This window comes from Anneissia japonica, unplaced genomic scaffold (genome assembly GCF_011630105.1).
Source record: "Anneissia japonica isolate Jap-2015-1 unplaced genomic scaffold, ASM1163010v1 scaffold287965_len1858130_cov191, whole genome shotgun sequence".
Classification (NCBI taxonomy): Eukaryota; Metazoa; Echinodermata; class Crinoidea; order Comatulida; family Comatulidae; genus Anneissia; species Anneissia japonica.
In genome coordinates this window covers 749,799-771,804 of record NW_022748342.1, presented here as the reverse complement: position 1 = coordinate 771,804, position 22,006 = coordinate 749,799, and the positions used below count along the sequence as shown (strand labels likewise).

At 32.6% G+C, this 22,006-nt stretch overlaps 2 protein-coding genes across 2 annotated transcripts in view; one reads left to right on the top strand and one right to left on the bottom strand.

Moving 5' to 3' along the window:
* Positions 1-1,523: 1,523 nt before the first annotated feature.
* Positions 1,524-11,040, bottom strand: LOC117120841. The gene is made up of 2 exons (XM_033265929.1): positions 8,869-11,040; positions 1,524-5,164 (listed from the first exon to the last, which is right to left on the bottom strand). Exons 1-2 carry the CDS (start codon positions 10,413-10,415, stop codon positions 3,340-3,342), a joined length of 3,372 nt encoding a protein of 1,123 aa, XP_033121820.1. The 5' UTR covers positions 10,416-11,040; the 3' UTR covers positions 1,524-3,339.
* Positions 11,041-17,171: 6,131 nt separating this feature from the next.
* The window catches only part of LOC117120858, a 20,585-nt gene continuing 15,750 nt past the window's right edge, over positions 17,172-22,006 (top strand). The window contains exon 1 of the mRNA XM_033265951.1: positions 17,172-17,378. The gene's annotated coding sequence lies outside the window, so the exon portion shown is untranslated. The remainder of the gene's footprint in view (positions 17,379-22,006) is intronic.

The following is a 22,006-nucleotide window of genomic DNA, read 5'->3' as shown; positions in this document are numbered from 1 at the left end:
ATTAATGTTATTTTTATTATGTTTGACAGGCTCGTATCGTGACGTCATAAGGCATAGCTGGTAATTTTCATATCTGGCAACTCATGTACCTACACTGTAGGACTATCATTATTTATCATTTAAAATATATACATTTTTGTATCTTTTTATATTTCACTGAGGAAAGGAATCTCAATACATCGTGTTATAATATTGACAATGAGAGAGTTTTTAATCTACTTATATCATAGAGAAAATAGAAGGTATAGGACTATACAAACTGTAGTTCAAAACTAATTCTTCCATGGTACGACCAACAGTTTATGACGGCTTTAGGGAGCCAAAAATAATTAATAATGTCAAAGCGTATTTCTTAATATCTTTCAGTTCACCAAGGATATAAATTGATAACATTTGACAAGATTTGTCAAAATAAGGAAGAGGGAAGGTTGTTGACGTTTGGCAACAACAGGAATATCCGCGCATCTATATATACATTTTTAGAGATGAAATCAGAAGATACTAAATACGAAAAACTATCTAAGGAATATATGATATTACTCATTATTTTAATGCAGTATCTTATAATATTCTATTTCTGCACTAGGCTAATATTAATGTTATTTTTATTATGTTTGGCAGGCTTGACGTCATAAGGCAGAGCTGATAAATCTTAATTCAAATCTGGCAACTCATGTAAAAAAAATCTACCGAAGTATCGTTATGTATATATACTTGTATTTTTGTATCATTTGTATATTTCACTGAGGAAAAGAATCTAAATACATTGTGTTATAATATTGAGAAGGAAAGAATCTTTAATCTGGAATAGTTATGCATACATGTATAGGCCTATACAAACTGTAGTACGGTAACAGTTTACGAGGGCTTTACGGAGCCAATAATAATGTCATAGTTTGCATAGTGTATTTCTTAATATCATTCAGTTCGCCAAGGACATAGATTGCTGTGTTGCATAATTTAATATGTTCTTGTTGGTGTTGTCTATTGTTCATTGTTAGCATATGATGAATAATTCTATAAGTTGTTTTGCCTTGTTTAAAGATCATATTGTCTAAGGTGAGCTAAAAAATGAAAATAAATATTCATCGAAATTTCATTACCTTGTATATTTATTTGTTTGTATGAAAATTGCAACAACAATTACCATGTTGCCTATTTAATTAATACTTTTCCTATGTTCTTTGCAACGACTAGTTTTTAATTTAGGATTTTATTTTTATTTAAATATCTGTACAAATTTTTTTTTTAAATGAATGGTGAATTTATAAATAAAAACCTTTATCATAATTTCCCAAACTTCTTTTTAACATTTCTCATGTAGGCCTATTTATGAGTAGGCAAACCAATAATCATTAGGACGCTGATAGAATCATAGGCGTCCAATGCACTTGTTTACTCTTCTGTAATATCGGTCTACATCCAGGATACACTGTAATTTATTTTAAATGGGCATACACTTAGGCCTACCAAATTCAAATTGTGTCTGTAAAACTCAAAAGAAAATGTTTGATCAGATTTCGTATTATAATGTATGTTTTATCAACCTATTGTAACGTCTTTCATGTCTGAAATAATTATTATACTTATTACATATCATGATCTACTTCGTCAATGGTAGGTCTAAAACTTTCAACAATGCCATTGATTTGAAATCCAATATTAGCTACAGCTTGTATATTGATATATCAGACTACATTGTCGTAGGTAATTGCAATTACTAACGAAAGTCCGATTTTACCAAAAATTCTCAAGAGAAGGTTTATCGGTAATTCTCTAACAATAACATAACTTAAGAATGCTAGGAAGTGGGAATAACACTAACAATAGACACTAAATAGTCTTTAATAGCTACAATTTGATTACTCTACATTATTTACCGACTTCGTGAATCTACGAAAACTACAGAGTACTCAATGAGGGAACGATGGGATCACATCTGACAGGAGTAGGTCTAGGCATTGTACAGGATGTTTTAGTATGAGGAAAAGGGTTAATTACTGCACCAGCCAAAACTGTGTCGAGGTCCATGTTGTCCAAAGTGGGAACGCTGCTCCTCCTGATAAGAACCTCAAGGATACTACCCAGTAATCGCCAAGCTTACAATTAGGCACAATTTTAATCTCTAGTTCATTTTGGGGAAACCATGTATTATATCTATTAATGCATTTCACAACATCACAATTAATTTGTTGCCCTTTATATCAAATATTTCCAATGTATCAGCACACATTTTTTTGTGATATTTTAATAAACTTACCATGATGTCAATGTCAAAGTCAAGTTACATCTACATGTTGTGTTTTCTTTTGCATTAAATTTTGCGAAAAATATAATAATCTGGATCGAATAATGTTCTTTACAAAAAAATACTTAGTGTTGTGTACATCAACTGTTTTTATCAGGCTTACGATTACAGAATGGAGGGTATTTTTTTTTTTATCAGAGGACATTAATTAATAAAAGTTTTAATTATGCTCCCTAAAAGAGTTTTATTTATATCACTTTATAAAATGGTGATTGACAATTTTGTAACTGCCACAGACGGCGTGAACAAGCTTTCTCTTACTTAGCTCTGCCCACACTCACAAGGTGTGACAAATTCCTTTCATGTAGGTGTGATATGACATCATCATCATAGTAGTCATATATGGGCAATTCACAGGTACTTTCACATACAATGTAAACATTAGTGTGAACAGTTTGTAGTAGGCCTATTTGAATAATTTTAACATTACGATTTTTGATAATTCGGGACAATAAAACAACGTTCGAAGTAAAATGTTTATGATTACAATTGCATTGTAAATATATTGGTTTAAAGGCCATGTATTTGTTAATTAAATAATCTCTTGTATTCGTTGTTATAATCATATAATTATTATAACATTTATCATTGTTCTACCTGTTTATCTAACTTTAATTAATTGTAACCTATTTATGATGGATTTAATAGATTTTTTTAAAGGTTCATAAATGTTTTAATAAAATCATTTACAAAAGGTAATGTAATATTGATTAATAGGTGGATTATATTGGAATGCAGTTATGGAATGACACTGGAAGAGAAAAATTTCCTAAAACTAATATCTAATATTAAGTACAATAATGCCAACATTACCAATCGAACAAACCCAAAACATCCTAGGTGGCGCTATTTCTATTTAAATACTAAAGTGTATTATTTATTTTACTATATCTTTATAAAATGTCAATTATTCTTATCTGCGGTTAATTTATGCAATTCATCGTTATCTCTTGATACTACTATTAAATACAACATTTACAGCTTGATTAGAAATTTACTTGTTAAATATTTGAGTTTATTAAAAAGTTTATTTAAAAGGAAGTAGTTCTCCAATCTCGCACCTTTCTTGTTAAGGGCATCTCTTCATAAGTTTGTTCAACAGCTTTTTCCATAAGATGCGGCATTGAACCACAACATTCGTTCTTCATTGACGATGCTACTTGATTAAGTGGTATTCCTTCAGAGGCTTTAATCTCCATAACCCGCTTACTTGGTACTGCCGGATCAGCCACGATGTGATCATGAAGAGACCTCAGAAACGGAGGCTCTACGCCGTTTGCTGGTGAAATTGGCTGTGGAGATGGAGATCTTCTAACTGAAGACTTTCGCGGAAAAAATGGCGATTCACTGGCTGTTCTTGGAGAGAGATAAGCCGAAGCTGGTGACCCTGTCTTGTTCGGCGTTTCTGGTGGTGTATTCGACCTGCTTGATTTGAATGATCGCCTGTCTAAATATGGAGAACTCGCCCTAGAAGGTGAAAATGAATTTCTCAACGGAGGTGTTATAGAGTGACATGAATGACGTCTGTTTTCTAGAGGTGATCCCGGCCGAGAATTAATATGGAACAAGTACTGATTTCCACTTATGTGACTTATGCCTCCTAGGCTTCCCATGCTCAATTTATCGAAGGAGTTTCGATCGCACCGGGAATCATTCATCTCCTCATACATGCTGTCCTGATATTGAAGATGCAGCTGCCTCCTATCGCGCACTTTTCTATAACAAAGTTGCACAATAACCAGAATTAAAATCAAAATTACAAAGCCTAGAGAAGCTCCAATTATTATTAGCAGACTGTTATCTTCTTCAATCGGCGTTAATGGCAAATTTGGCTTGCTAGTTACAATTTCCCTCACTTGAATTACTTCACTCACATTGCTTGCCAAACCTGAAGCTACGCTCACTCGACAAGTGACGTATTTGCCTTTATCACTAAGAGTAATATATGATACAACAAGTCGAGTCTTGTCTTCCGAGAGTTGAAATCTTTCAAAAGACTGGCCTACAAATTGACCATCATAGTACCATTTATAGTCTGTAATTACAGGTAATCCTTGTCCGTGGCACTCTAGCTGAATGTTTTCACCTTCATATACATCGGTCTTTGCTAATTTAAACGCTACCGTGGGACTCACCATTAATGGGGTTACTGTGCAGGTTCTTGGAGGATCTACGGCAAGCCCAGATGCTGAGCATGTATACGGCTTTCCATTATCTTCTTTTCGTAAGCTGACGGCTTTAATAAGATTGTTCGTAATTTCGTGGTGAATAACTATAGCGTCCGCATCCGACCAGCTTAGCTGTATAAGCGGATCTTCTCCGCGAGTTATACATGACAATTTAACCGAATCCCCTGGCTTGGGACTTCCATCATTGTTATACAAAAGCGAGCAATGTGGGTAGTCATCATCAGGTGGTATATACACCTGAAGTCTACCATGCCCTGAACTTTTTCCTGACCCAATTTTATAGGATACAATACAGTAAAACGTGCCGTTATCCTCTCTTCTAATATCGTTGATCTTTAATGTAAAGTTGCCATTTTGTAACCCTGACGGGAAACTATATCTGTCTTTTCTTATACCAACTCTGATATCATCATGAAATGCAAATACTTCGGAACCATCGTGAAACCATCTCACAGAATATGGAATTTCCTTGCTAGTAACAATACACGGAATATAGGCGACTGTTCCGTAAACTGCCTTAATAGTATTTACCATTGAAGGGTCTTCCACAAACTCAACATTAATTGTTCCTGATATTACTTCAAAGTTATAATATGAAGTAACCATAAATAGCATAATCCGGTAAAACATCTTCCAAAATAATAATAATAAACAGTTATTATGAGGATGTTACAACTGCAATAAAATCACATCAAATCAATTTTACTCGACTGGTATTTACTCCTCTAAAAAACTTGCATTAACTGGTTGATTTGTTAGCAATATTGTGTTATCACGTCATTACAAATTACCTTAAATCAAGAATACAAATTACCAACAGTATTACAGTATATCTTGTCTGACATAGCTTGGATTTTTGAAGAACATCGAGTCGTGATTGGTGAAATTGCTTGAATAAATATCAGCATCTTTCTTGAATAACAGTCATTACGATTTTTAAGACGAATTGTGTGGTGTCGATTTATGTATAAAATAGCACCGACGCTGTATTTGAATCATTTCCTATTTTATTTGGTACCTTAACACCGCATACAAAGTCAGTATTGAAATCCTCTGTGAAGATCTTTTTAACCGGATACAGAGAGAGGAAGCAATTCAAAGGCGTAACTTCTGTAAGTGGAAACAATGCACTAGTGTCATTTCAGGGATTTTTAAAAACAAAACAAAAACATCAATAAAAAATTCAATCTTAATTGAAAAAAAAAACAAAACTGTCATTGGTGGATATTGTGCTGACTACAATTATTATTTTACTGCTAATGATGATGATGGAATCAAAACAGTAATGAAGATTAAGTATATAATAATTTACAAAATACTGAAGTTAATAAATTCTTCATTTTAGCTTTGCCTTTTGAATATATTAACATGTACCGTCCTATTTTTGTAATTTTGTGTAAGGAAGAAAGTGTTCCTTGTTCGGGCTAATTATTTATTCTCTTTTCTGGCAAATATTTCTTAGAATGACAAATAAATTGTATTATTATAGAGTTTTTGAAATAACAAAGCTACGGTTGTCTTATGTCTGAACATATATTGATTTGGCAACCCACTATCCGTCAATTTACGTATATCAACTTATCCCATACCTTTACAAGCATTACTATTTTTTTGATAGGAGACAGTATAGGAGACAGTATATATTATAGTGTACACTATTATATAGAACACAACCATGTTGATACCATCTGACCCTAAAATAACTGTAAGTTGATATATTCCTAATTCAGAGGATTAGCGTATCTTCCGCTAGTCATTCACTGACATTTCACCTCTGGCCTTCGTCATCTTTATATAGTTCTGAAAGTCATGTGAGACAGTTGAACAAAGTGTGTTGTATGACATAAATCTATTTTATTCAAATAAGTGTATATACTAGGCCTTTGGTAATAATCTGCATCTGTATCAAGGCATTGCGTAGTATATTTGAAATCAATTACCTGTAAAATAACATTGTAATAATAAGGAAGAACCAGTATCTGAGCGCAGTTTCTTTTTTAAGTATATAAAGTAGTGTACGATATGGTACGATTACCATATTAGGTCAATCAATTATATATAAGCAGTCTTAATCCTTATATATAATCGATTGACCTCATATTAGGTCAATCAATTATATATAAGGAATCTTAAATAATTCATATCATATATATAGAATATATAAAATATATATAATAAGAGACAGATCCTAGGTGGCGCTATTTCTATTTAAATACTAAAGTGTATTATTTATTTTACTATATCTTTATAAAATGTCAATTATTCTTATCTGCGGTTAATTTATGCAATTTATATATGTATATATATATATGTATATATATATGTATATATTTATGTATATATATGTATATATATATGTATATATATATGTATATATATATATTAATCAAATTTACCTTTCTTTGATGATTCATATATATATATATATATATATACATGTATATATATGTATATTATTATATACTAAAAGGAATCAAAGATATGACTACATCATGGATGACAGGAAGATTTAAACAAGTCAGTATTCAGGATGAGCCATTGGCAAATGTTTGTCTGGAAAAGGAGGACGCGTGTGGATCTTGATAATGATGTGGAAAAGACCAGGCTGTGGTTCTTGTGGAATAAAAAGTTAATGAACATATGTACGTTACTCATTGTTGTTAAGTTTCCTGGTTGTTCCCTAACTTGTAATGATTCCAATGGATTTTATTATCGAGGCCTTATATAGTATCCATGTTGTTTTGAAAGTCGCTTCTCGTTTATTTGTGTTGTTTGGTCCCGTCCATCATTTGATCTTTGGTCATTTTTGTTATTCTTTCTTTGGTTGCTTCTTTCTTGTGTACTCTATTCTTTGTCTCCCGGTTCTCGTTGATTGTATTGTAATAATTTTGTTTTATTATTATCTGACTTACATGTAATATTTGTGCAATTTGAGAACGGAATTGTATGGATATTTTCACTTTTGTCAAACTCAATAAATGACAAGATCTCTAAAAATTAATTAATAAATGATTTGATTTAATTCAAATGTTCTATTCATATGTTCAAAACTGAATTAATGAGACGCCAGTTGAAAATTAGACGTGACAGGTCTCGAAATCTTCTGTAAGTACGTCTTCACTTTTATTGATTAAAATAACTTTACAACCTACTACTACAAACAACCAGATGAATTTGTTTCAACAATTCCCTAAATTATCTTGTATATTCGTGATTAAGTGATTTAAAATTTAAAACAACAGGCTTTTTCAACATATATATAATCATAATCAAACTACATATAATTTTTCCTTTATAAATGTAGCATGGCGGTTAATATTTAACCAATGTAATGTATATTATTTCCCTTCAAAGAATATAATATTGTGTAAAGTATCTACTTTTTTTATATTATTCATAATTTGTAGAGTAGATATTTCAGAAATAATTTGTGTTTTTTTTAAACTTGAATAAATACATGAATTATGTATTGTAAGCTCATAATTATTATAAATATCAATTTTGTTTATATCTGACTGTTTTAATTCACAGTTTAACAATAATTTAAATTTAAATGACTTGCTATTCTGTTGAAGGTATTGGTTTTAAGATCATTGCATCAACTGCGCGTCACTCTTCCATGTGATTTACTGTTTTTGTAGCTGCGCTCTACCAAACTTGAAATTACCAACATAAGGTGACTAAGGTGATCTGTAATATAGGAATTTCCTGACTGTTTTGTATCCTAAGTGTTTAAATATTGATGAAAAATGGTATGATATAAAAGATATGATATAATACTAATAAATAATTTCCAAACAATTATATAACATTATGAATATTTGTTTCACTATTTATATTTATTTTGCTAAAGTGGATTTTTTTTCTACATTATACACTCATGCGCATTAAAATTACGTGTTAGGAATTGGCATACAAATTCCTCAAACAGGATCAAAAATTGTGCTTTGATATAATTTTAATATTTCTCCGAACATGCCATGTCTGACGTCACACAAAAATATAACTCAATAATCCTAAAGCCAATTGTCTTTATAAGAAATTGTGAAATATTTGTTTAAACTAAATACTTCTTTCGAAATATTTACAAGAACATAGAACAGTTTTTTTTTAACAATTGTAATGCTCATTATTTAGCATGTCTAGAAGTACAACGATTATAACATCGAAATGTTTAATTGATTATTAATTTTTGCCTTAGTACAAGTTTATATTTCACATTTTATCTATTTTTTTAATTTTTAATATTTACTTTATTTAAAATATTACCACGTATTAAATATCTTATTTACATTATAAGAGATAAAATAGCTAGATTAAGTTGAAATTCCTAATAGAACATTTTTACAATATGTTAAAAAATAACAATACTAAATTGAACCGGTGCGATCATGTGCTTTTTTTCCAGATGATATGGTGTCGTAGACATTGTTTAAAGAATGCATTGATGAGCACTGAACAGAGTTGTTGTGCGCTTTGCATTTTAAGTCACGTTGTTGCTTCTCACATGAAAAAGATGCTGATTTTTTATGCTTGGCTGTATTTTTAAAGTATGGAGAATCTGTAGCTTTCTCAGACACAGGCGCTGAAACAGGATAACATATAGCAGGAGAATCTGGTCCTGATTGGTAACAAATGACTGTTTGAAAGCCACCAGATTGGTTTGGCAAAGTAGCTATTTTAGCAGACTCTTCCAGCATGCCGAGATCATTTGCAAATGAATGTCTTTGGTAACTTTGTAAAGTCGAACTCCTTGGTGAATTGTTTTGCATCCCTAAAAAAAGTCCACTGTTTATTGGGTATGCTGTTCTAGCATGTGATAATCTTTTAAATTTTTCGTACGACATGGCAAGAATTATTAACAGTAAAATACATATAGCTACCACTGATGAAGTCACTAGGATTATTAAACTTTTGTCACCACTGATTTTTTGAGTTGCCGGTGGTATAGATTGGGGCTTTATGGTAACGACTTTGTAGATATTTATATATCTCGTAACGTTTGTGGCAAGCCCTGATGGTATGCTTACCTCACACGTAACTTGTTTATCATGATCCATCTCTGTCATTCCTGATATTTCAAGCATTGTTTTGTCCATCGACAGTTTAAATTTTCCTGAAGTCTTCTCAATCAGACGATTTCCATAATACCACCTAAGTTTTGAGACGTATGGTTTACCTTTACCATCACACTTTAAAGTGACATTGCCGCCTATTTTTGTGCTTGTGTGGGTTAAACCAAAACGAAACTCTGCAATAGGAGGTTGATTCATCGGAGTTATATTACAAAACCGATCGCTGTCGACCGAATTACCACGGATTCTGCACTGGTATGCAACTCCATTGTCATTATTTGTTAATGTAAACGAAGTAGAAAGTTCTCTTGATTTCAAAACTTCTGCAATTGGGCTTGTCTCTCCTGATCTAGTCCAAGTAATATCGACAAGAGAAGCTTGTGAATTCACCATGCAATTCAACAGTGTAACGTCATTCTCTGAATTGAAATTACACTTTGGGTACCCATCAGCTGGTGGGAATAAAATAGTGAGAATACCTTTCGAAGATTTGACAACAACACCGTCTGCTTGCCGCACTCGGCACCGAAAACTTCCAGCATCACTCTCAGTTGTGTTTGAAACTAGCAAAGAGAAATCACCAATAGATGGATCACCGACGATGTGGTACCTTTCATTTTTTTGCGTGATTTCGTCTACAGTGTACTCTCGTTCTATCATTTTAAGATCCGTATGAATCCAGCCAACCTTTAACTCAGAAATATCAGATGCAATTAAAACACAATCGAAACGTTCGGTCGTTTTCCCAAGTATAACTTCCATATTTACAGGCTGATTCTGAAAATCCACTTTGGCACTGCATGATACCAAAAGAAACGATATTATTATCAGTGCAATAATCATTTTGATAATATAAATTTACAGGGAAAAAAAGTAGTATTGGCAACGTAGAGTCGTTCAAATCAAATTGTTTATGTCAACTCGTCGGTAATTTTAAAGTCCTTACTCGGTATATCGTACTATATAGTGTCCGAGTCAATAGCGGGATTGGTTTCCGCCAGATTCCTGTGTCACTTCCGACAAACCTAGCATTTAAACTACTGGAATACGCTTAGTGCAAATATTTTGTCAAAGGTAACGTGTTAACAACAATGTCTTACGCATATCTCAACAACAATGTCTTACGCGTATACAGTGCGGAAATTGTCATGAGTTAACGAGTTTATTAACATTAATTTTGGACATTTTGTATAGGCCTATACCGGTACTGTATATAAGTAATTATGTCTTTATGATTTTCTGTAGCTTGAAAATTTTCTCTTATTATTTTTATGATACTTTGTATTTATAAAAAGTAATGTGGATTAATTAATTCTAGGTAACATTACGGCAACGCCACTCGTGCAGGTACTCACAAAAAATTGATATTTCTTACATAAGAGTGATATAATTGGGTATGTATTGTTATCATTGTGTCGATGAAACCGAAATCTAAACTATATCCTACGATTATACGATTGAATTGCAAGGACAATTTTGAGACATAAAGATAATTTCATGAACTGTATTATTGTTGTGTCAATCCTATAATTGCATTCATCGACTTTGACTATATCTAAAAATAATACTTGACCAGCAAAACACACCAAGGTTTAACAAATAGTAGGCCAATGATCACAATCGGATATTTTATATTATAAGGTCAGCACATGACTCCCTGATTGCGTTCATACACTACTATGAACTGATTTCAGTGTGTTTCCGATCACTTTGCTTATAACCGAAACGAATACAAAGTGTGACTAGGACAAGATGACAATTTTACTAACATATTGGTCAGTACGCCTACAATCCGTTTTCTTCTCTGTAAGTGGTTCATCGTACACACGCAATTTTTATAGACATGTCACAAAACCAGTACACGATTCCCCATCCCATCCCATCCTATCCTGATTCCCCAGCAAAGTCATATAATCTACACTGAAATCTACGGAGCAAGTTTTAAGAATATGTTAACCATAGCTGTGTCACTACAGTCTGGTTGAATTGAATTGAATATGTTTTCGAGTGTACATCATCATCATCATCATCAATTTTTCCTTATAATAATCTTGAAAGAAAATAATGTTTAGTGCCTCAAGAACTTTTGAAGCTCCGATAACTCTTTGCTATAGGCAGATTACATCATGTTGTTTTACTGGCTATTTGGTAATTAACCCACATTCTTTGAAGCTAATCTGTGCAGTGCTGTATGACCATTATTTAAAATTATATATTATAAAAACTGAGGAGATGGTTTTGACATTCATAGGCAACACAACGCGTCAACCCTATAAATGTTGTTGATTTAAAAACGCGAAACGGGTGGTCAAGTAAAGACTCTAGATATAGGAATTATTATTAACGATAATTTAAACTGGGAGCTTACAGAAAACTTCAAAAATATACAAGGCCGACTGAAGGTCATATGCTTCCTCCGGAAACTCTATAGGTTTTATTTTTATAAAAACCAATTTAGCTTTGTTTTACCAGTCAGTCATTTAAAGTATTATGACTTGCTACTATGGCAATACATCTCAACTGAGCAAAACGTTTCTGCTTACTGCCAAAGAGACGAAGTCCATCATAAAAAAAAAATCAATCAACTATACACAATTTACCATTATACTAAGGGGGGGCGCCATCTAACAAATGGAACGCATATTCGTCAATACTGTTTGGCTTTCTTTGCTTAGAAATGTAAACTTTTTTTTCCTTTTCTGAGGGTTTTTTTTTTAATTTGTCCCTTGCTGTGCACCAGGATAAGGGCCTGTCAATTATTGATCTGCAAAGACTTTGGAATTGGAAACGCGGAAGTGACTGCTTTGGTCGGTGAGGGCGATAATGCACCTTGTATTTTTCTACATAACTCTCACTGATGTTGTCGAAGACATTTAGAATAAGGCAGGTCTTATTACTGGATTCATAGATGAAAAAAAAAATGTAACTTCGCATATGAAAACACCTCAAAACGACTAGCTGTCGAGAATGCTTTCTTTTTAGATGTACGTACCATACGCACTGAATTGTTTGTATTCTAGCACTAGTACACAGGGGGCCCAGGAGGGCAAAGGACCTCTTTGGGCAGTTCCTGTCTCTTATACACATCTAGATGTGTATAAGAGACAGTCCACCACCCTGTCAGGAAATTTCCAGCAAAGGTCGTCGGGGAAAATGAAATCTCGACCGAAAGTACAACTAAGGTATGCCTTCCTTACCTGTGAAATTTTGGGGATTAAAAACTGTTTAGTGTGAGCAGTGCTACCGTATGTGCGAGGTGTTGTATATCATCGCAATCATATGGGTTGCCCCGGTGGTAGGGCCAGATTTTCCCTGACAGGGGGATGGTACCTCCGACAGACGGTTAGTACCCCCGACTTTTTAACTTGCATGGTTTTCTATCAAATTATCCTTTTTAAATAAAGAATACCATAATTAATACAATTTTCCCCGACGAGGGTGGGGGAAGTGCAAGCTTCTTCGACTGGGGTGGGGAGGTGTGGGCCTCTTGTCGGGCAGCTTGGACCGCTTCTCGGGGAATTTCTGGCGCCGCCCTTGCTGGGATAAGCATTTGTATTGCGCCTCTTCCTTGAAGTTATAAAACTCACTTCTTTTCCTTGATCATTCCTGACAACCTTTACCGACGAAAGCCATATCTCCAAATTTGGAGCTTTCGCATATTCAGTAGTATCACCGCCGTTGGAAATATGCTAGTAAAATAATTATCTGATTCATTAAAATAGAAAACAAAAACATTCCAAAATAGAGCAATGACCCGCTACTTTAAAATGAGATCTGCTAAGTAATATTTATATATCAACATGTATATATAATTTTGACCTAGGCCTTGCCTCAAAGGTAATATTTTATTATAAAGTGTTTCCTTAGTGGTTCTTTAATCTTGTAACTTTCTCTTAGCATTGTATCTGTTTGTTGGTTTTGTTTGGATAAAATCTTTGGTTTGATGAAAGAATACATAGTGTTTTATAGTATGGTATTGTAAACAGTTAGTTCAACATGTGCAGCGAGTCAATTCATGGTAGGGTAGAGTCAATAAACGGCTAATGTAATCAAATTGACAGTTATTAAACGTAGGCCTAGCTAGGCCTTGTTCATTAATATAAACTAATTATTTTTTTAAGCTGCCTGTTATAAATTGATTCTAATTGATCGAGTTCCTAGTCCACATTTCAAGCGCCCTGAGCATCTTACATTAGATGGATTTGTGCGCTATATAAAAACTACACTATTATTATTAATCAAATGGAATGCGTGATCGAGTCTTCCGTTACGTCTTCTGTTGTATTTAAAACGATGTTTGTCCACATCATCAATAAAACATTCCATCAAAATATACAAACAAGCTTTTGAACGGTTTCTTACAAAGGCCGCAATTTTGATTGTAGGGCCTAATGACGATCCCCTCCCCAACACTTTGGTAGATAGCGCCCTCTGTAATATGTAATATAGTAAAGTTGTGAAATCGGTGTTTTAACTGGTGGCGTAGTTTTGCTTGTATCAATCAATTAATAAACTTAAAAGATCTTGAAAACCTTATTCATCTTGCCGCAAACAAGCAGTGTTGGGCACTGAGTTTGTTTTATAATGGTAAAATTGAAAGTTATTTTTTATTTTTTCTCTAATTTAAATGTATGGGTACTGCAACTATTGAAACTGTTCATTCTTTTCCTCTTGTATCATTATCGGAAATACATTTATATATTTTTTTGAGAGCAATATTTTAATAATAATAATAGTAATAATAATAATAATAATAATAATAATAATAATAATAATAATAATAATAATAATAATAATAATAATAATAATAATAATAATAATAATAATCAATTTACTGTACGGTATTTTAATCACTTTTGACAGTGGCACACGAATGCTCGGTGCATCCAAGTAACATAAACTTTAGAACTATATAAAATGAAACATAAAAGTGCACAACAATGTATATTTTGTTCTAGTTTGTCCATCGAATCTGGGGTTCATCCAAATGAACAAAATATAATACAAGTTGACATACATACAAACATCATAAAAAAATGCTCAGGTAAAACCAGTATGTTCGCCATGTTCGACAGTCGGGAAGCTGTTCAGACTAGACCAAAAAAAAAAACAAGTAGGCCTACATTACCTCTACCAAAGCAATACCACTTAAATCTAATAATTATTTGTAAACAAAATTTAATATGATTTGCAGGGTTTATTAATATTTAAGCTTGTCTTGTCCATTCATCTTTAATATACCGGTATCTTACAGAATTTATCGAAAAATAATACCATGTGTAGTGTGTTGTGAAAAAAAAATTGTCGAGTAAGTAGTGTGAAGATTTAGGTCAGTCGAACCATTAAAATATTTGCTAGTGTTCCTGTATGATGTTTTCCAATGTGGTGGGGGGGGGGGGCTGTAATCTAAAAAAAAAAACAAAAAAAAAAAAAAAACTCAACACCTAACATTTTCTAGATCTGAACATTCCAAAATGTCTCCCTTCAATTAAAGACCACTTTTGAAACCTGGGTTCCATGGTCTTTAGCAGCTTTGATCTCTAATTAGAATAATATAGATAAAAGGAAATTTTTAATTTGGGACCACAAAACGTGGTCTTTAATTGGAAGTGGTCACCAATTACAGGGAGGCCTGTATTTTCAATGGACCCATATCTACATAGTTTACCAGGCAAGTTGTCGTCCATCGAGATCTAAACAGTTGGACCTAGCTGTACATTTAAAGCTTACTCCCTTAACGTGATTTTTATCATTTAAGTATTTTTCAAACAAGTAATGGTTTATTTTCATATAATAATTTTCTCTGCGATTTACTATGCACTCTTTCAAACCATTTATGATCATCATTAATAAGATTTGAAGACGTAAATGCAAGGCTAAAGGTAAGTCCAGCTGTTGCGTCTACATTAAAAGCGTCTTATTTTAAAAGAAGACGATGAATGTGGCTCAACCACTTCCATTTCAGGCTATTAAGTTTATGCTTGATAGAGCGATCTATATCTCAGTTGTCAAGTTTCTACTTCTACTTTACGCCAGCGCTTGTAATTACGTCATACTTTACTATATTATTTCTCTGTAAAGCGCATAGGGGCAATGTGCAATATGCGCTATATAAATATAACATTATTATTTTATTATTTACTTTAGATCGTGATTAACTAGCGGACCGGACCGACATCTGCCCAGGAGAATGACTAACTTTATTGCCATCCGTCCAGGCAGCTTTTTGATTCACAGCCTTGTACATCTATTAGGTGCTACTCGGTGGATAATTCTCTCTATTGTCATCCATCCAGGCAGCCACTGGGCACTAATAATGTTGCTATACATGTAACTGAAGGAAAGAAATAAACTGTGTTTTGTCACCAATATTTTTGATACAATAGCGTAGTATTTTCAGATTTTACCGAAATGGCGCCCTCATAAGTATTACATTGTCACTTCAGTCATGTAACATTCTTTTCTACATTAACAAAATGTCTCTTTCATTACCGTACCATTGTGACATGGGGAAAAGTATTTTATTGCGTTAACAGTTGCAATTTACATAAAATGTCTTCTTTCATTACTTTAAACAGGGTAGAGTGATAATTTATTTGAAAGGCCTAAGAAGTTGTATGACATGTAGTTACATATGGCTGTTAGCAAACTATGATCTGGGGCTGCTCTCTGCGTAGGCCTATATGATAGCCAATTGCAAAATAAAGCGTTCATATTCATCAGGCAAAGACAGATTGAACGTAAAACATCTCTATCGGTGGTGGTACCTAATTCCATATGAATTTTAAAAAAAAAAAACATTTTTAAGGAATCGATTAAAACCACTCCAGGTGTGGAGTACGCGATCCGTCTTTGAAAGTTTATAAAGTTAGCGTGTCACATTTCAAAATATATACCAAAGAACAGTATACAAAGTAAAGTATACTCTACAATAGAAATTTTTGCTTATTTGAAATCTTATGTACCTAGAAGTAAAGTAATTGATAGAAATTTATTATGGCGGCTTATATTTACAGTATACACCTACGTATATCTTTAATCAGTCACTTGACATTCTCTCTATACCTGTTCAACCACTGAAAACCGTGACGTCGTGTGTATTCTTTGAACGGCATTAAACGTAATTATGAAGATTAGTCTCGGAAACGACATTCCTTAGCACCGAAAGTTGTACACTTGTTGCTCTCAAGAGAAGACTTGAAGCATTACAGGTATTAATGGTCAATAAAGTATAATAGGCATTATGCTGTGGTTTTACAATATTATTCATGAACGCGTTTCGTTATGAAACAGAACTGTACTGTAAATTTTATAAAGAGCTGTCTCCGGTACTTCCTACTAAAATTCGTAAAGCCTAATATCTTTTTTTTCTATATAATATTCAATAATCACTGTATCCCCATTTCAATTAATATGATAATAATATAAACGATACTAACGGGATTTGTGTTATTTTTGTTTTTGTTTATTATTATTATTATTATTATTATTATTATTATTATTATTATTTGCGTGAATTTATGATAATGTTTTGCAATCGGCACTATGGGCAATATACTAAGAGGAGTTCATTTTTTAACAAAGTCAGTGTGAACAGAGTAGAGGAAGCACAAGCTGTTGCAGCCTTATCATCGCTTCCTTGTGTCGAAGGTACTGGGGCGTTGTGGTAAGCGCTGCAGACTCGATCGTGTGTGAAGCCGCTATTTTATGGATGGATAACAGCACAATAAGCAGGTAAACACTTTAAGTGCGGACTTATCAACCTAATTTACTACAGACAATAACGCTATCTGATTTGTTCCACAGGTGAGTTATTTTTTCTTTTTTGGAATATAATTAGGCCTACATTAAAATGATTGATAATGTATTAGTATCATTATCATTATTGGCAATCAAAAAGCAATTCGGGATAGAATTGATTTCCTGAAATAAACTAATTGTGTACATAAATATTTATGAAACGAGACAGTCCCACTTGTATCATCTTACATCATGTTGTTATTATACCAGATATGTTATATGTTCCGTTCATATCTACTTACATATGAACATGTATGAGTCCAACCTACAATAATGACTCGTCACTTTGAAAACCATTATAATGTCTTTGGCGTTTAAGGAAACTGGTATTTTATTGAACGTCAATTTATTTACAAACGTTATTCTGGTTTTCTGACTGTAATAAGATGAAGAACACCTAGAATTTTATGAAAACGTTAAAGACGATTTTTATACGATAAGAATATTTTAGCATTATAAGCCTACCTATTTACTGTATGTAATAATGTACCAATACGGTACATCATTAGGTAGGTCTACATATTATATTAATATTGTATTAATTATGTTGGCCTTATATATATTATATCGATATGTCATATACTGTATGTCAATACATACAGGTAGGTCAATATTATTTTGAATACCACGTGCTTAGCATACTGACGCCAGCCAGTTTAGTTTTAGTTTAGGCCTAGATTTTATTCGGTTACTTTCATTATAGTGAGACTGAATACATGCACATTAACTAATTTACGATTATAAATACGTACCATATTAAAATTACAACAAATAATAAAGCTGTTTATATATTCATTTAAATAAGATGTTCATAATGTTCGATGTTCAAACAAATTTATATAGCGCCAATTTTCTAAAGAATAATCAATGTTTAGTGGTTTGAGAGATCTAGGCCTAGATAGAAAATGCGTGAGTCTTAAGTCTGCTTTTAAAGTAAAAAAACAAACAAACAAACAAAAAAAACCAACATTTTGAGCTGTCTTGATTTCCAAAGAAAGGGGGTTCAAGAGATCAGGGAGCTGCTAATGAAAATTATCAACAACCATAGCAATTGCGCTTTGATTTAAGAACGTGAAGTAAATACTTGGAGAATGAACGAAAAGAACGAGATGAAAAATGGTGCTTATTTAGGTTACCAAGATATAGTGGAGCAAGTCCATTAAGTCAAAAGCAAAAGTTTGAATTCAATTCGATATAAACTTCAACTTCGGATAATTGACTTAAAATTAAGTTCAATGCAACATTTGTCTAAAACGATTGAAAGCTCTTCATGAAAGGAGAGGTCAACATGAAGAAATGACTTATTTTATAGGAAGAAGGATGTGTAGGCCTAAATGAGTAATGTTCAGTTCTTTGTATATTCTAAGCCGATGGCCACGAAAGTAACCTCAATCGAAGTACACATTGTAGTCAATCACTTTCACCCATTTATGTCAAGTTAAATTGGATGTTCCTCACTTGGATTTGGCTGTGGCTTCTCGTGGAGTCTCAGTATTAAGCTGTGTTTACACTAGAGCAACTTAGACACTAAGACACGACAGGCAATAAACGGTATGAGTAGTAGTGTGTACGTCAACTAAGTTATTACTAATCTACTACCAACACAACCACCACCATTACCACAATTATCATCCTCATAATCAAAGTCTTTTCATTGTTCCCTATTATTACTGTTAACATGATCATCACTACCACCACCATCACTCGTCTCTTTGACCGGAAAGAACACCTGGGTTCCAAGTCCATATCAATGAGAATCTGCTAGGCCACTTTAATCCCCATAAATATGATATAAATATGCCTATCTTTGTTTTGTACAGATCGTTGCAAACAGAATGTCGATCCCATTTATAGCATCGCGTATACAGGATAATAAATTTATATACTGTATGTTTATCCATTTTAATATTTACTGTACTATGTGCAGTTTATATATCTTGATGTTTTTTTTGTTTGTTTAGAATTTAAATTTGTATATAAATCATTAACGTTCTGATGTGTTTTTAGAGGTTGGATTGGATTGGAATTATTCGGTGTGATGAACACCGACGATAACCCACGAAAGTCCCAAGACTTATTTCCAGTGGAGACCTTCTGGTGGCGAGTTGGGCAGTACTATATTCCGGGAGACAATCCCCTAATCTTTTCCGAATAGTGTACTGCGGGGCCAATACCCCCGAGGAGGTGGGGGGGGGGTAGATTTCCCCGACGAAGGCATATAATTTTTTTTTCTCCCCGACGAACTGAGCTTTTTCTCCCCGACGGGAGGCCAGCACTCCCCGCTGGCGCCACCCCTGGCTTAAACGACCTCCAGCTGACCAGAATTAAACCGGGGCCCAAAAGATCATCGGTTCAGAGCGCACACACCGTGGCTAACACCAGTTAGCCACGGTTAGATATCTGCCCTCCTTTTTTTCATATTCTACCATTGAATTAAGTACTCAGAACATTTTTTGAGTATCTCCCTGACACTGAACTATCTTTTGATTTCTAATGCTTCCTGACGACCAACATGAATCAGGATATCTACTGTGGTTTTAATACAATATTACGGAAGTGGTAGAATCCACGATAGGCCGAGCCTTTGAAAAACTGTCGATGACAAGACTTACACACAAGGCTAATGTACATGTGTGTGTAACTAATAATAATAATTTAATATATACATTTTTGTCTGATGTTTAAGATGTTTACTTGTTGAAAATTTCGAAATGTTATAAATAAGCTTATTCTACAGAATAGACCTATGCCTTATTATAAATAGCAACATATCAAAAGCATAACATGTCTTCATCTGCCTACTACACTCCAAAATACATAATGTACTGTAATTTTAATTGGCATAGCGTTTTACTTAATTATTCCAAGATACATTATTTCAATCCAGGATAAATGATGCACTGTAGGATTAATCGGCATTTTACCTAACTTCTTCATGTAAATTTCGTAACGGTTGGGTTGTCTTGTCTTGTTTATCATTTCGCTTTTAAAAAAATGTTAGTGTTTTATTGTTCTACCTCATTGTTCTCACGTCATTTATAAATTTTTGTATGCTATGCAGGTTTTTGATGTGCTAAATTGGATTGTGATATTGCTATACTTTTTAATGTTCCTATTTTCTATTTTAACTATTAATGTATATTACATATCGAGTATTGATCTTTTGTAAATTTATATTTTTTAAAAAATTGTACAGCGTCTGTTATCATTTTAATTGGATATTGTTTGCGCTATATTAAATAAAGTTATTATTATTATTATCATTATTATTAATATTATTATTATTATTATTATTATTATTATTATTATTATTATTAAATACCAGGAGAAACTTTGTTGAAATTTTTCATCTTAATTCTTAAAGATGCATCACTGGGCATGTTACGACTATATAAATACCGAAATATTATATTAATAGTAACGGGTGTTATATTTCACAACAAATTCTTTAGTCCATTTTAAGATACTGAGGACCATGACACACTCCTCCCCTGTCATTTTCTCGATTTCTCGATGTTTAACAGTTTAAGTGTCTGTTGTTTTTCATTATACGTATCAGCCCATATACTGATTTAATTGAATTAAAGTTTACTTTTTATCTTTTTCATTAAAAAAAAGGCATTTGAAGGGCAAATGCTATTATAGTTGTAATATATTGAGGTACTTTTAAAATATAGGCGATCTATGGTTCAAGAAGTAATATAAATTATTATTATTATTATTATTATTATTATTATTATTATTATTATTATTATATTAAATATATATATATAGGTCTATAATATATTATTATTATTAGTTAGTAGTAGACCTATTATTAGGCCTATATTTGAATTATTATTATTATTATTATTATTATTATTATTATTATTATTATTATTATTATTATGTATATATTAGGCCTGTGATTATTATTAGGCCTATTATTATATTTAACATTATTATTGTCAATATCATTATTTGTTAATAAAGATAAAAATTAAGTTTAACAACAATATAAACAAAAGCAGCAAATTAGGATCACTATACACCTAACCATCTCGAGAATATTCTTTTCATTGTAATATATGATTTAAATTGTTCAGTGATGATAAACTCTTTTTCTGTTTACTGTTGTGTTATTGCTACTGATGAGCAGTAGCAATAACATAGCAGCACTGTTATGTTAATGAATAATAATTAAAGACAACAAATCAAAAGCTATAAGATGTTTAATGATGAACCTACTTTTTTATTAAATCAGCTTCTAAATGACTTTGTCTAAGTTGTTCAATATTTTTTTAATTATTAAAACACAGTATAGGTTTGATCTTGTTTTTGTTTTTTTGTTTTTTGTTTTTTGTTTTTTCATTTATGTAGGCCTATACATTGTCTGTCTTGCAATGAAACATAATCACACGCGGAAAAGTTGTATGTCCAATTAATGTCCGTTGCACTTCATGACTGCCGTATAGTTCTGTGGTATGCAATTAGTGAGATAATGAGGTTCATAATAGCTATTCATATTATTCAATCTGACCTAATATAAACGAATACCTTGACGTTATCAGATGATCCGGTGTCATTACTCAACGAATGCAACGGGTCCGCAATATACCTAGAAGCGTTGATTGGGTCGTGGCACGCTGTTGTAG

Excerpts from the sequence above, each read along its gene's own strand:
- LOC117120841 (XM_033265929.1), bottom strand. The coding sequence starts at position 10,415 with ATGATTATTGCACTGATAATAATATCGTTTCTTTTGGTATCATGCAGT. Across the intron at positions 5,165-8,868 it reads GATCGCACCGGTTCAATTTA|TCCTCATAATAACTGTTTAT; the intron begins GTATTGTTATTT and ends GCAGTTGTAACA.